The sequence below is a fragment of the Terrapene carolina genome, unplaced genomic scaffold, assembly GCF_002925995.2.
Source record: "Terrapene carolina triunguis isolate 2854851 unplaced genomic scaffold, T_m_triunguis-2.0 Scaffold33891, whole genome shotgun sequence".
Taxonomy (NCBI): Eukaryota; Metazoa; Chordata; order Testudines; family Emydidae; genus Terrapene; species Terrapene triunguis.
The window spans coordinates 2,460,228-2,475,600 of NW_020698242.1; the positions used below are offsets into that span (position 1 = coordinate 2,460,228).

The following is a 15,373-nucleotide window of genomic DNA, read 5'->3' on the forward strand; positions in this document are numbered from 1 at the left end:
TAGATTGGGTCAATGGAAATGTTTTGTTTTGATAATTTCAAAATGTTTCATTTTTCATATTTGTAATCTTTTTAGTATAAATTAACTCAAATCTGAAACACAACTCATTTAAAAACATTTTTTGTTTCCAAAATATCAAAACATCCAATCTTGACAATTTTCAGTTTTTTTTTATTTTATTTTTGAATCAGGAGAGTCATCTAAACAGACCCTTTCCCTTGAACTATTTCAGTTTTGACTAAATATTTAGTTAGAAAATCACGATTAGCTCTTGACAACACTGTAGCTTATAATAGTACTACTGCAATGATCTATGTGATTACTGCAGGGTAGTGTATTCATTATTTATAAGAATGCCTCCTCTTCCCCCATCATTATGGTTTTGGTTTAGCCATATATTCAGCCATAACATTTAGCTCTGGGTTTGAATTCCAGCCACCACTGAAGTTCAAGGATAATTGAATTCAGAGTTCTGAATCAGGCCCCTCTCTAATGGGGATAGATATGGGGCAAAAATTTAGAGCTGGTATAAACAAATGCAATCCATTGACGTTGGCAGGGTTCATAGATTCCAAGGCCAGATCATCTAGTCTGACCTCCTGTATAACACAAGCCATAGAACTTCCCCCCCAAAAAACTTCTGGAGCAGATCTTTTAGTAAAACATCCAGTCTCGACTAGCTGCATACTTCTATTTCAAATTTGGTCCATAATATTTACTGTAAATATCTGGATACATATAATCCTGGAGCCTCAGCCTTCCTTCTCCCCTGCCAGAAAAGAGTATCTTTTTCCCCAGAGCTCATTCTTATTAATGGAAATCAGCCTTCATGTCAGAGCAGGAGGCTTTTGAAGGCTCCGGGATTGTACTATTCCCAATAGGTAAATCATCCAGTGATTTTGTTTTAAAGAAATCTTGATTATCAGATAACATAACCCAAGCAATTCTTAGATTAGCACATAATCAAAATAAATATTTTGTTAAAAGAGAATGAAAACAGATGTGTGATCTGTCATGTGACTCTATTTTTATGCCATGTGTTATAATTGCAGCCCTTTTAAAACAAAAATGAATCCTGAGCTCTTACAGAGTTAGTGTAAGTGTTTCCACATAAGCAGTATCCTGCAGCCGAGAGCTCTGGAAATATGGGCCCTTAGAAAGAGACATTCTTTCCTATGCCTGATAAGAGCCCTAGAGCATCGTGGTTTAAAAAGACCACTGCACTGGTGGATTAGATTTCCCTTGGCACTCTTACGCTTCACTTACTACTAAGATGATTCAGTAACTTGAACTCCTTGCTCTCTTTTCACAGACAGATGATTTCATTAAAAAGTATGATTCAAAACCAGGATTAATGGGGCAGGGAGGAACCTTCCCAGAGAAACTACTTTATAGTGTATTTTGATTTAACATTTATAGAGGCTCCCGTTATAGGGGTTCTTTTTGTTATGGTGGACATGGCTGAATTTGCTACTGCATATTTGGTGTTGTATTTCCCATTCTAAGTACAGTGAATGCTGTGAATATGGCAGTAATTTAAGGGTGGTGATGTGGCTAATTATTTTTTTTAAAATGATGCCTGTTCTATATGATTGTAAGTTGTGAATTTCAAGGCATAGCATGATATTGCAGCTGTTGTAAGCATGATCTTGGTCTTTAATTTTGTGTAGGTTTATTTTTTTCCCATTGCAGGTCCCAATACAGCAATGAGAATCATGTAGGCACCGTGACTTTAATGGGGCTTTATGGTGGGGTGAAGGACCGGGGGAGGAGTCTACCTGCATGGATCTCCTTGCAAGATAGGATTTTTAGTTTGGCCATTAACCATATTGTTTTCAGAGTTCCAAATCACACTTTTGAGAATCACAAAGCTGTTTCACTTCATCAAAACCTTCTTAGATATATGAACCCAATCTTGCCCTACACTTGCAATGGGAGCTCTGCCTGAGCAAGGACTACATGAATGACTGCTGGTTGGGGCCCTGTATTGGAGATCTTTCTCAAAGATAGTCTATAGCTCAAACAGAAGTTATGGGTTTGATGCAGGAATTACAGTGGGAGGTTCCATCACGTGTGCTGTGCATGAGGTCAGATTAAAAAATGGCCCTTTTGGCTTTGAAATCTGTGAAATTGTTGGATTATGGAGTTCTGAAAAAAGCTCTGTTTGCACCTGTAACTTGCTCCTGTTTGTGAAGTTAACGGCAGAACTTCTAGTGACCTCAGTGGGGAAAGAAAGTTTATGTCAGAAAGTAAGTTGTAGAAATGAAAATATATCAGAGGTTTGATTGATTTTGCTCTGCTGGTTTGTAATTTCATTGTATTTTTAATGAGATAAAAGGCAGAAGACCTCTCATACACTTTTCTGGACATCTGTAAGTTCTTTACGCCCTAGTATCAAAAAGTGCCAACTTCAACTGGGCAGATAAGAGTACACTTTTTATACTGATATTTGCCTAAATAGAAATGACATGAAAAAGTTTCTCTGTTCTTAACCATGTATTTTTCTTTTCTTTTCTTCATTGTAAATTGGGTATGAATCTAACCATCCTCATGATTCCCTCCCCCTTCTTTTTTCCCCCAGCTATAATTAAAACTGCCCTCCCTAACATGGACAGGGAAGCCAAAGAAGAATACTTTGTGGTCATCCAAGCAAAGGATATGGGTGGACATATGGGCGGACTGTCTGGAACCACAACAGTGACAATTACACTCACTGATGTTAATGACAACCCTCCCAAATTTGCACAGAGTAAGTGTGCATGTTTTCCTGATTGAGTATGTAGTGCACCTCTTTGTATTATAACATTATATTGCATTTGCTTACTGCAGAAATGTAGCAAGCGCTATATAAAGTAACCTGGATCACTGACTAAGAGCTTTTGGAAAGAGAGTTGTGCCCATATACACTTCTACCCCGATATAACACGACCCGATATAACACAAATTCAGATATAATGTGGTAAAGCAATGCTCCGGGGAGGGAGGGGGGGGCGGGGCTGCGCACTCCGGCGGATCAAAGCAAGTTCGATATAACGCGGTTTCACCTATAACGCGGTTTCACCTATAACATGGTAAGATTTTTTGGCTCCCGAGGACAGCGTTCTATAGGGGTAGAGGTGTACATTGATGAGCAAACACACACCCATGCAGAAGGAGGAGGGGAAAATGTGTTTATTGTGTTGTTGTTTCTAAGGTACTAGTTACTTTTAAATGCATTCCTGCCTTATGTGAAGGTAGGTACAGTAATACTAGTTTTAAAAGACATACATAATTGATAAAAGAAATAAAGGTTTGACTGAGTATGAGAGGAGAAAATATATTTTTTTAAATTATGAGTCTAGTTAATTGTTGACCTTTAATTCAAAATCCATATTTACTGCTATGGTTCCAATGCATGTCTTGCTGGGTTGGGTTAAAATGATTTGGCATCCTGCTGAGCTTCTCTGCACTGCTTTTTAATCTGTTTCAAAGTTTAAAAAAAGGAACATAACTGGTTTGATTTTATTTGGAATAGTGTATTTTAATGTCATGACAGAATATATTCCTCTAATGTGTAATCTTATCTAATCATCCAGGCTTTTTTCTGAGGGGTTAAGTGGGTGGCAAGTTAGGGCTGGGAAATATTTTAATGTTGACATTGGGTCATCTATACTTCTCTACATATGTGATTTTAAAGCAAATTATTTGTGTGTCCAAGGTGAAATTCATCCCATCAAGATGGAGATACCTATGTACTATTTTAAGCGCCACTTTCCACTTTTTTGAGGATTTAAATAGTGTCTTATGCCAGACCCCTACACAGAGTAAATTTAATCCCTAGAGCTTAGGATAGACACATATAAGTGGAGGCAGAGGAAGAAAATTTAATAAAATAAGTAAGCAGCTATAAGGGGTTACTTCTGAACAAAGTTATTTTAATACCTAATTTCAGTGAGGTCTATAAGTAATAAGTACTGAATGCACAATCTTTCCCCCCCTTATTTCTCCTGTTATATTATATGATGAAATCCCTGAGTTTCTTACCTCACATCACATTGTGTCACGTGGCCTTGTGCATCAGTGTTATACAATGTAAGGTGACATGTCCCTTAACGATGCAAACATCTATAGATGAAGCTAATATATGAGCTGTATCACCATAATGCAGAGACATTTATTTTGTATATGTGCAATGTACAGTAGTTCTAAATCTGTAACTATAGGGCTACTTTGGGCAGATACCTAGCTTTTGTACTTACATCAGAATTAGTCATACCTTTGTCAAAGGGCTTTAATGCCAATATGAAATGATCTGATAGTGTCTGTCCCGGACCTAGGAAACAGATGAGCAGATCAGAAAATCATTACATAGCTGGTACTGATTGTCTTGTCTTGTTGGGAGTCTCAGCCTGGAGATCAAGGACTGAATGGATATGGAGACTAAGGGCTTGTCTACACTTACCGGGGGATCGACGCGCAGTGATCGATGCATTGGCAGTCAATTTAGCGGGTGTAGAGAAGACCTGCTAAATCGACTGCAGATCACTCTCCCGTCGACTCCTGTACTCCTCCTGAATGAGAAGCGCAAGGGGAGTCGACCGGAGAGCGTCTCCAGTCGACATAGCGTAGTGTGGACCCTGCGGTAAGTAGATCTAAGTACGTCAATTTCAGCTACGTTATTCACGTAGCTGAAGTTGTGTAACTTAGATCCATCTCCCCCTGTAGAGTAGACAAGACCTAAGATGTACTTTTACCCTATAAACTCCTCACATGTATCTCCATGTGGTCTCTCCAGCTTTGGATTTTGAAATACATTGACAGGGCAGTATGAGGAAGCCTGCACCACCACTCCTTGTGATGTACCGACTAGGTGGACAATTAATGTGGACTAACACTCTTTCAGATCTAAACATAAATACAGACCGGGTTGTAATGTCCAGCACGTTTCATCAGTGCAAAAATTCATATATAGATATTTCTTTTTTATTTATATAAAGCAATAAAAGAAAAAGAAACCCCTTATAAAGAGGATGCACATTGTTAAATATTGTATCTGGACACTATTGTCAATATGGCCTTTTAGAAGTGAGTATTCATAGCCAGGCTGGCTAATATTGCAGATTAGTCATGGCTCTAATCTTATACAATCATCGTTCAATTCTTTGACACTTGTTAGGACACCTTTGTTAAAGCACAGTTTGCATTTGCCTGGTAAGCCAAAATAAGAAAGGATCATGCTTACAATGGAGCCTTACCAGAATGAAATGGAAATTCATACGATGTAATACATGCTGCTTTCACAATAAATTGTAATGAACCCAGTGTGTTTTATCGGTTTATTGTTTCCAGGCAGGACACAAATGTGTGTTTATGGTTAGATTTGAAAGAGCCTCCCGGGTTTTAGAAATGAAAAAGATGAACTTTCACTACTTCTGTGCTCTCTTTGAAATCATTTTAGAGGCATTTTATAAAACATTGAAGTTTTTAACCCAACAGTTTACCATAAGATTATATTCAGAAGAACAGCTCACTGCTGTGAAAAGTTAGAATGCTTTAAAAAAAGCTTAGAATGGACTGCTGGTCACAGTCTGAACTATGATGTCATGGCAGACCTCTTCATAAGTCTTAGGGACTATTTTTATCCATTAGTCAACAACGGGGAAAATAAATGTTAATTCTGTATATCTTCTTTGTAAATCAGAGAAAAAAATACCTCCTTAAAGAATTTCAATCAACTGTGTAGAGAGACAAACCATGATGTGTGGACAGCAGTATAAATCATGAATACATAATTTAGTCTCTGGAGGAAACTGATTGCTATGGCTGCTCATTGTTTCTGAGCTTTTATGTGTTTGAGGATTCTCAATGATCTCCAAATTATGTCTTCAGCCTGGGAAACATTAAAGAAAAAATAAATTATAGATTAAACTGCTGTTACTTTCCTGCCCCATACAAATGTCAGTTTTATACAGTAAACACAGTGACACAAATGTTAATGACATCAAAAGAGAAGAACTCCTCTAGAGAGAGTTGGTGTAAAGTGAAGAGGAAAAATTTGGGAAGGAATCCAGTTAATTTTAGGGCAGATTATGTATATATGCTTTTTGATATCCAGTGTATATATTTATGTATTTTGTATATTTGCCCCCTTTCTTACTCAGTTTTGAATGGTGTCAGTGTAGTTAATACACTTATTAGTTACACTAGCAAGCTTTTCATCAGCAAATCATGGTTTCAGAAAACAAAAAGCAGCATATTAATTAATTAAAAATTACACACTGTGGTGGAGCAAACTCTCATTGAGAGGGAATGAAAAGAACAGGTCCAGATCCTCTACCACAGGATGTTTGTAACATACTTGTCTGCAAAGCTTGAATTCTTTCAACTAACAAACAGTCCTGAAGGTGACATGCTCAGCCCTTACCTGTAGCTACAATGGGTAGAGATTATTAAGAAGCTGCAATAATTAGGCCATCTGTAGAGGATTTCAGAAAGCAGAGGCCATGCATGCTTTGTATGCATCTGCTGGCCTCCAGGTCTTTGCTAAAGCCAGGAATCTATTTCATCAAAATGGGTGTTTTGATTCTCTTCTTAACAAACTAGTAATCTGAGGGATAAAACATGGAATTTCAATAAAAACAGACTTTGCATCTCCTTTTAAATAAATCCCATTTGAATATAAAGGTGTCTGAAGTACCGTAACTGATTAAAATAAGAAATAAAATACAATTACTGAATTTTCACACAATGCAGGGCACATAGAGAGAGCTTTCCATTGGGATTAAGTCATCCCTTGGCAAAATTGTAAAGATGGTAATCCCTCATTATGAAGTAGGTATTATTTCCTTTGAAACATGAGTTGGGGGACATTTCCTGCCTCTCTCCTAATTAGTGAGTTTTCTACCTCACAGAAGAAAATATACAGACCAATTAGATTCTGACCAGAAAGTAGTGGAAGGTAAAGTTTATGGTCAACAGAGCAGTGAAGATTTTAAGTCACAAGAGACATCTTCAGTGTATCTGATCAGTTTGCTGCAGGGCACAAGCTGAAGTTTAGTAATTGGATTTTATCAAAAATGGTCTACAAGTCTGTAAATACAAAGGTAAGTTCAAAAGTGCCTTGCAGTAAATTACACATTGCATCTTTCTGTGCTGAAAATAGCTTAATATTTTATGTTTGGCAACACTGAACATCCCCTCAGGCAGGAGATGGGATAATATAGTAAGTGAAAAGAAGAACATTCACATCAAGTCAACAGAGCATTCCCCTGTATGGAGCACATTATGCAGCTTTAAGTAAATAATTTGTTTAAATGTGGTTTGTATCGGTTGCACATCTCCAGCATTTACTTTGGGGAAACAGAGATGAATAAAGAGCTTGAAAGGGAAACTAGAATCAGGCTTAATGTTTAGTCTTTTCCTCTTGTTTGTAAGGTCTGTATCACTTCTCAGTAACGGAAGACATTGCTCTTGGGGAGCCAATAGGAAGGGTTAAAGCAAATGACCTGGATATTGGAGAAAATGCTAAATCATCCTATGACATCATTGAAGGAGATGGAATGGATATATTTGAAATCACATCAGATGTTCAGACTCAGGATGGTATTATTAGACTGAGAAAGGTAAATGACAACTGTGTAAAATTAACTTTCATCCATGTACAATTATTCAGTTTCGCCATTGGTCAAATAATTTTTTATGGTATTTGGCCAGCTGTCTGGCTAGTTGAATCCTGATCAGTTAATATATAATTTCATGAGTATTTATTGAGTAATAAAGTATCTGTAATCCAGAGAGACCAAATTTTGCCACCCCTACTCATGTAGAACACCACTTTACTCCATGAGTAGTGATCTAAGTGGACCTACTCATGGCATAAGGAAGTATTCAGCATGAGTAAGGGTGGCAAATTCAGGCCCAAGGTAAAGCTGCAGGTCCACTACTCCTTTTTGTGTGTGTATTTACTGCATGTTTGTATACAACATGGAGGGTTGTGTACTTGCCTATCTGAAGAGGCACCCATCTAGCCATGTACATACAGAAGACATCTGGGGTGAAATCCTGGTCCCACTGAAGTCAATGGCAAAACTCAAGTCTTTTAGAAACCTGACTATAAATTATAACATTATAAAAGTGATCATGAAAGTGTTTGAATTCCATGCCTACCATAAAGCACTCTAATAGTCTTTTGTAATTAAACAAATATAATAAATTTCCACATGACATTCTAGCTGGAAAATAAGAATCCAATATGAATAGATAGTTAACATTCAACTTTGTGGCTGTTATTAAATTAAAAAGTTCAGAATGAAAATGGTTTAATATACTTTTACAGTGCAGACCTATTCATAAGAAATATATAAAGAAAAGAAAAACTATGTATGCATCTGTGCTTTAGATTCTCTTTTCCACAGGTTAAAGACATGATACAGGCTCCTATACTCTGTTAATTATTGTATGCTGTGGGCCTACTTTACAAACTAAAGCAATTAGCCTTTTGCCCTGTTTCCCTCACCAATTATTTCATAACTGAGCCTCTAACATACTGTTGTTTCGCATATTCATCCTGACAGCAATAACCACTTTTGTTCTCTGTAGCAGAAAATATATGTAAGGAGACATTCACCAAAGGTGTGGGGGTTTCTTTCTTTTCTTCTTTTATTTCTCCCCGTCCCCCTGCAGTTTTAAATTCATCACATTTTAGACAATGTAGAATAAATTTTGAATATGGTACTCTGGGGACTAGGTGTGACAAATTCTATGGGATGCAGTCATTATCATGAAGAATTTGAAATTGCTAAAAATGATACAGAAGGTGTGATTGGCAAATTGTGAATATGCTGATCTACAATCACCTATTCATAAGTACAAAAGCTTAGTAATTTCTGAGTAGACAGAGAAGCAAGTGCTTGTCATGTTTACTAGAAATTGTTGCGAAAGAGCAAAGTCCAATTAGAGCTGGATTCATATCTAAAAATCAACACAGTTTTTCAAAGTAAGAATATATATTTAAAGCTTTCAGAGAGTTCCTGAAAGAGTTTTGTAATGCCTGCTTGTGTTCTTGTTTGTATTTGCATTGCAGATTTGAGACTTCTCTGTCCTTTTCTTTTTTCCATTGAACATTGTCATGCAAATCTTTCAAAGCTTAACAAATTTGCGTTTTTGAAATTTGAATCATTCTGAGACATGAGAATTATATTGTGAATATACTGACGCAGATGTGCATGAAACTGCAGACCTGAATCTTAGATGCTCATGAATTCTCACATTTGAAGATATCATAGACTTGTTTTTTACTATATGACTCATTTCTTTACATCAATAACATTTTTTTCCAAATCTTACATTTTGATGTACAGCAATAAAATATCAAAAACTATGGGAATGATGGTGAAGTTACATTGGTGGATTAGAGTAATTGGCTCCATGTTTATCTGTCTGAAATTAAAGAAGGATACAGCAGTAGTTATAAGAAATTCCTGAGCGAGATCTGCCTCTTTTATTCCTATAAATACTGATGCAAAGAGTTATTTGAGGTGTAGTAATATTAAAATACTTTTTATATGATTATCTCTAAATTACTCTGCATAATGCCTCTTCTGCCTAAAGAACAATAATTGCTAGTTCTTTACATTTTTCATGCTGTTCTAAAAAATAATAATATATTTATTCAACCTGGAGCTTGTATAAGATTTCTCCTTATCTCCAACTAACACTGATTAAATGCATGCACATCAGGTAATCACCAGTAAAATTTTATCGTGAATCTAACATGAAATTATGATCGTAAAATTCATGAGAGAGAATATATCATTGTGAATTTCTAGTGAAATAATGCAGAAGAAAAAAGGACGAGGGACTGCTTTCACTGAGGCTAAATACTAAACATATCAATAAATGCCCAGATAATTTACAGGCTGGATTTCAGGGAATGGGAAGTGATTGCATGAAAACTCAGTGAATGTACTTAAATGCATGTAACTTTCATCCATCAGCATTATATTTATTTGTTCTGGCTTCTCTGGTCATTAGTGCAAGTCATTTATCTTTGTCATTCTTAACAGCCCCTGGACTTTGAGACCAAAAAATCCTATACTCTGAAGGTAGAAGCAGCCAACGTTCATATTGATCCTCGCTTCATCAGTGGAGGACCATTCAAGGATACAGCAACAGTAAAAATTGTAGTGGAGGATGCTGATGAACCACCAGTCTTTTCATCACCTACTTATCTACTGGAAGTGCATGAAAATGCTGCTATTAACTCTGTGATTGGTCAGGTGACCGCTCATGACCCTGATGTGTCTTCTAGTCCTATAAGGTAATGCTGCTTTAAAGTTATCATTAAAGAAGCTGCTGTCAGAATTCTAAGTATATTGTTAATGCAATGGAGTGGAGAGCAGTTTGTTCTCACTATCCATGTTCCTTTTTTGAGAAAGCATTGTCTTTCTGTGTTTCACTTGAAAAACATCTTTGCAGTGTTAGATGTCACACTTCTAATCAAATAATTTTCATAATTAAAAAACATAAGCTGCTTTGTTTCTTTCCCAATTCATTGTCTTGTTCAACAATGGGAATGAAATGAATATAAGACATATAGGGATATAAGAAATCTGAGTGCAGCATTTGACACATTAATGTTTATTTCACTTACTGTGTTTAGTTTGAAATAATCCTCCAGCTTCCTTGTTAACAATCCTGAGTACAAGGCAATTCCACATAACTGGCGGTAATGCTGGAAATATTTCTTTTATAGTCTGTACTGAATTTCTTAAACCAAACTCATCCCTGATTTAATGCCAATGAAAAGAGCAGTGTTTGCACCAGGGAAGAATTTTGCTTCTTTTCTTTCATTTATATTTTGTCCCTCTTTGATCTGACCCAAATTAGATAAAATCCACTATTAAGGTTTTATGCAAATTAAGATTATTTCTGTCTGATTTTTATTCACACACATCTTTTCCCTTTGCTAATCTCTTATGTGATAACATCAGACAGTTCCAAAAGAACACTTTGTTTGCTGTGTGAAGGAATTCTGGGCCCAATGCCGAACACTTTGCTCAGGCAAAACTCCTTTTAAAGTCAATAAAAGTCTTATTAAAATAGACTGCAGAGTCAGTCCCACGGTGCGGGTATATTTTGAAAGAATTGGTAAAGTTGAAGCCATATGACTTCTGATAAGATTATCCACCACCCCACCTTTCCGCCCTCATGATGTGTAAGTTGTACCCATTTTGCACACATAAGGATGAGAAAATGATGCTAATTACATTATTTTACCGCTTACACCCATTTTCTGACCACCATTATTTACATCATTTAAAAAATGTGGCCAAGGACACAGTTTTACCGTGTCACACAATGAGCCACATGTTGCACACTAAGTTTGACTAGCTTATGGTAACAGGAAATTATTGTTTCCTCAGCAGAATCGGAAAAGTTAACTCCTGTAGGACTGGTTTGTTTGGAAGATTACCATTAGTAGAGAGCCTTTCACCTCTAGGTCATCAATTAAAATCTAGTTAAGTTTAGTAGTGACCAAAGATTGTTAACATCTAATAACTGTTCAGGTTCTTTTGTGAAATTAATGGATGATTACAGCCTAGTTCCTAATGGGCACATCCAAATTGGTGTTAATTGGCACCCCTTTTGTCATTCTCAACAGAGGGACTCTGAGAAGTGCTGATCGAGTCAATTAAAAATTACTGACACATCTTTATTTTGAACAGCACAGCATATTTTCTCAGGATTAAAAAAATGGAAGAAAAAATACACACATCTTGATCTGCCTGATGTCAGGCCCCATGGGCCTTCAACCCTAATTCTGTGGATTCATCACCCTCCAATCCTCCATCTGGCAGCTCACAGACAGCAGCTAGGCCTAAGGTCCATGAAGCATAACTGGGATACATGATCTGCCTCTACACACTGATTGGGAGAGCTCCAAGGGTCCTGATTGGGCTGCAGCCCCTATTTAAGCCAGAGGAGGAAACAGGAAATTGTCTGTACAAGTGGGATTCATCCTGCCATTGGCCACTGGTGTTTACCTGTTTCTGCCTTCTGAGCCTGACCTGCTGGTATCCTGACTTGGCCTGACACTTGATAACTGATTCTTGATCCCTGCCCTCTGGTTTCTCCCGATTCTGATCTCCTGGTGTTCCAACCCAGCCTGATTCCTGGTAATTGGCTTCTGGACCGTCAGTCCATGCCTAATGCTAACCCCTAGGCCAGGTTGCCCATGCCCCAGCCCTGACATCTGAACCACTTCCTTGCTTTATTCCCCTCTGGATATGTAATGTCGTTAACTCTTCCCTTTCTTCACCTTATGTGCACATGGTACATCTCTCATGATGGTCTCCAAAATCTGATACAAACTGAATGGCAGAACCAGGTAATGCTATTTCTTGATCAAATTATATAGGAACCACATATACCCTTGATATAAGAAAGGACAGAACTGAGCCTATTAAAATGAGAAATGCCGAATTCTTTAGTGTAAATTCAATTATTTTTTCTTTAAAAAATTAAATACACTAGATGATCGGACTAATTTAAAAAAAGTTGGCATCTTTCCACGGTATTTTCTTGTTAACTAAATGAGAAAAGTACAAAGTGTAATTTTCTGCATTTTCATGCTTATTCTTGGCATACAACCGGTTAATTCTGGCACTAGCTAGTACAGTACAAATTGGTTCCAGACAGGCCTAGTGAATATAAATATATTTTTATCTCTTGGACAAATTATTTTAAAAGATAAAAGAAGGTCATGAGATTTTGCATCTCTACAATAGCACTTTTGTATACTAGAGCTGGGCATAAAATTGAAAATCTATTTTGTGGAAGATTTCGAGATTTCAGTATTTGTTTTTGTCACCATTTGGAACAAAACCCACACATTTTAAAATAGTCTGAAAGAAAATTTAAAAAATAAAAATAAATCATTTTGGGTGAAACAAAATATTTTGTTTTGATTTTGACATTTCAAAAATTGTATATTATACATTTTTCTTAAATGGAAACAAAGTTGTTTTGAAAGGAAAAATCAAAACATTTTATTCCAAAAATATCAAAATAGGATGTTTTTGTATTTATGTTCTCCCAAACAAAATTTCAGAGAGATTAATATGATTTTGTGAATCACTCTGTTTTAATCCTTGCTCTCTCCGATCACTTCAGCTGAGATGCAGAGATCATCATCTAAATCAGTTGCTCTCAAACTTTTCCAGCTCAGGACCCATTTATAAATGTTTATGGCCTGTCACAACCCAGTAAATAGTCTGGCATGGAGGCCCTGTGGCAGATTGGCATTTTAGCGCCTGGGACGAGCAAGCATATTTCCTCCCCTACTAGAGGTGACATGTGCAGGGAGGACACGTGGGGTCACATGCTCCCCAGTGTTTTGGGCTGTGCCCCCCTAACCCAGACAGTCTGGGTGGCCCACTGAGGTGAGTCAGGGGGTGGAGTGGCACTCCCACCCTGAGACCCACCCATGTCTTTGTGCCCTGGAGGGCTGCCCTCCTCCTGGGGTTGTGTCCTGCCTAGTATTCACCCCACAGCGGTGGCTTCTGCAGTTCCTGTGCTGTGGAACTGTCTGGGCTTGGCTCTTGGCTCCGGATTTGCAGTCCCGCTAAACTTTGGCCCCACCCACCTGACTGGACCAAATTTGTGAGTGGGGTTCTGACCTGGCTCATGGGGTTGCAGTGCCACTCAGTGGAATTTGGCCACCTGGACTCACAGGTGCCGACTTTCCAAAGTGCCTGGGGTTGCTCGGCCCCCAGCTCTGCCCTAGGTGCTGCCCCCACTCCACCCCTTCCCCCAAGGCCCCACCCCCACCCGCCTCTTCCCACCCTTGCCCTGCCTCCACCCTGCCTCTTCTTGCCACCACTCCACCCCGTCCCTCTTCTTCCCACCCCTTTCTGTGCTCCTCCCCCAAGTGCGCCACATTCTTGCTGCTCCTCCCCCCTCGCTCCCCCCAGCTTCCTGCATGCTGCAAAACAACAGATTGCAGTGAGCAGGAGGTGCAGGGAGGGCGGGGGAGGTGCTGATCAGCAGGGCCCACCAGCGGGCAGGAGGAGATGGGGGTAGGGGGTGGTTCTGTTAGGGGGGTTGCCGGTGGGTGCTCAGCATCCACCATTTTTTCCCCATGGGTGCTCCAGCCCTGAAGCACCCATGGAGTCAGTGCCTATGCCTGGACTCCCATCATCCAGGCTATCCTAAACTTGAATGGCACTGGGACCACAAAGGTTGCAATGCCTGGAGAAGGGGGGTGAGCCCAGCCAGCCCTGGGGAATAGGAGCCACAGGAACTGCCACGTGACCCTTTGAAACATTCTGATGACCCAGTTTGGGTACTGACCCACAGTTTGAGAAACCCTGGTCTAAATGGTGGCAGAGGGTGTCTTACTTCACTTCATAGCCTCACAATTTGGTCCCAGTCTGGTTATGAGTGATTGTTTGTTAGGAAGGGTAATAAGGGACAGCAATAACCTATAGCAAACAGATTGCTCAGTCCTGAATCCTGCAATCTTCATACCAGGAAAACTCCCATTTAAATTCAAAGGGAGTTGTGCCAGGACAGATTGAAGGATGAGGCTTTGTGTGTATGTGTAATGTGGCCGTTCTCTCAGTACCTCTGTCTGGCTGTAGGTCTGGGAATGGAGGGATACTAGTGCTCTGTGAAGTAGGGAAAAAGTTATGTAAGATCTAGCTGTTGCTTCTGTCTTAATTATCTGTTGGGGTATTGATTTATTTGTTGATATCAATTCTAAAGTATGTCCATATGGAAAAATATATGGCCAAGCAAAACTATTTTCTTTGTGCATCTTGTAGGATGTCCGTGTCTCATAATCCACTGTTGTTTTTTATAAGGATCAATTCTGCTTCTTTTCTCTACATTTACAATTTCTCTGTTCCAAATTATTTAAATCACTGGTTCACTTTTAAACTTTGCTGATGTAAAATAGTCACAAATTTGAACAGACTTTTTTCAAACATGTGCTAATCAGACAGTTACCAAATTCCATTACAACTTTCATAAATGTGTAGTTTATAGTTCTAGACTTGTGTCTAGGGACACTCTTAATCACAATGAATAGCACCTTACTCTGTAAGGAGTTCCATTGCTGAACTTGAGTAAAGGTAGTCAAACTGCTCTGTAGTGGTTCAATGTATCAGATCAGCATCTTTTATCATTCTAAGTTCCTCTTCAAATCTGTTCTGACTTGTTCCAGTGCTGCTCATTTCATATGTCTGTTATTTTATTGCCTTGGCCAAGTCTTGGTCCAAGTGCATAGCAAAAAACATGCGCAATAATTTGTGCTTTCTGTACACTCTCTGCCCTCCTATAAGTTCAGAGATGATCACTGCCCTTCAGTCTCTCTCTGTGAGAGAAGTAAGCT

At 38.5% G+C, this 15,373-nt stretch overlaps 1 protein-coding gene across 1 annotated transcript in view; it reads left to right on the forward strand.

Moving 5' to 3' along the window:
• Window positions 1-15,373, forward strand: part of LOC113405024 (cadherin-8-like) — a 181,131-nt gene that overhangs the window by 91,124 nt on the left and 74,634 nt on the right. The window contains exons 4-6 of the mRNA XM_026663623.1: window positions 2,582-2,749; window positions 7,414-7,601; window positions 10,044-10,297. Of these exons, the coding sequence (XP_026519408.1) occupies window positions 2,582-2,749; window positions 7,414-7,601; window positions 10,044-10,297 (610 nt within the window). The remainder of the gene's footprint in view (window positions 1-2,581; window positions 2,750-7,413; window positions 7,602-10,043; window positions 10,298-15,373) is intronic.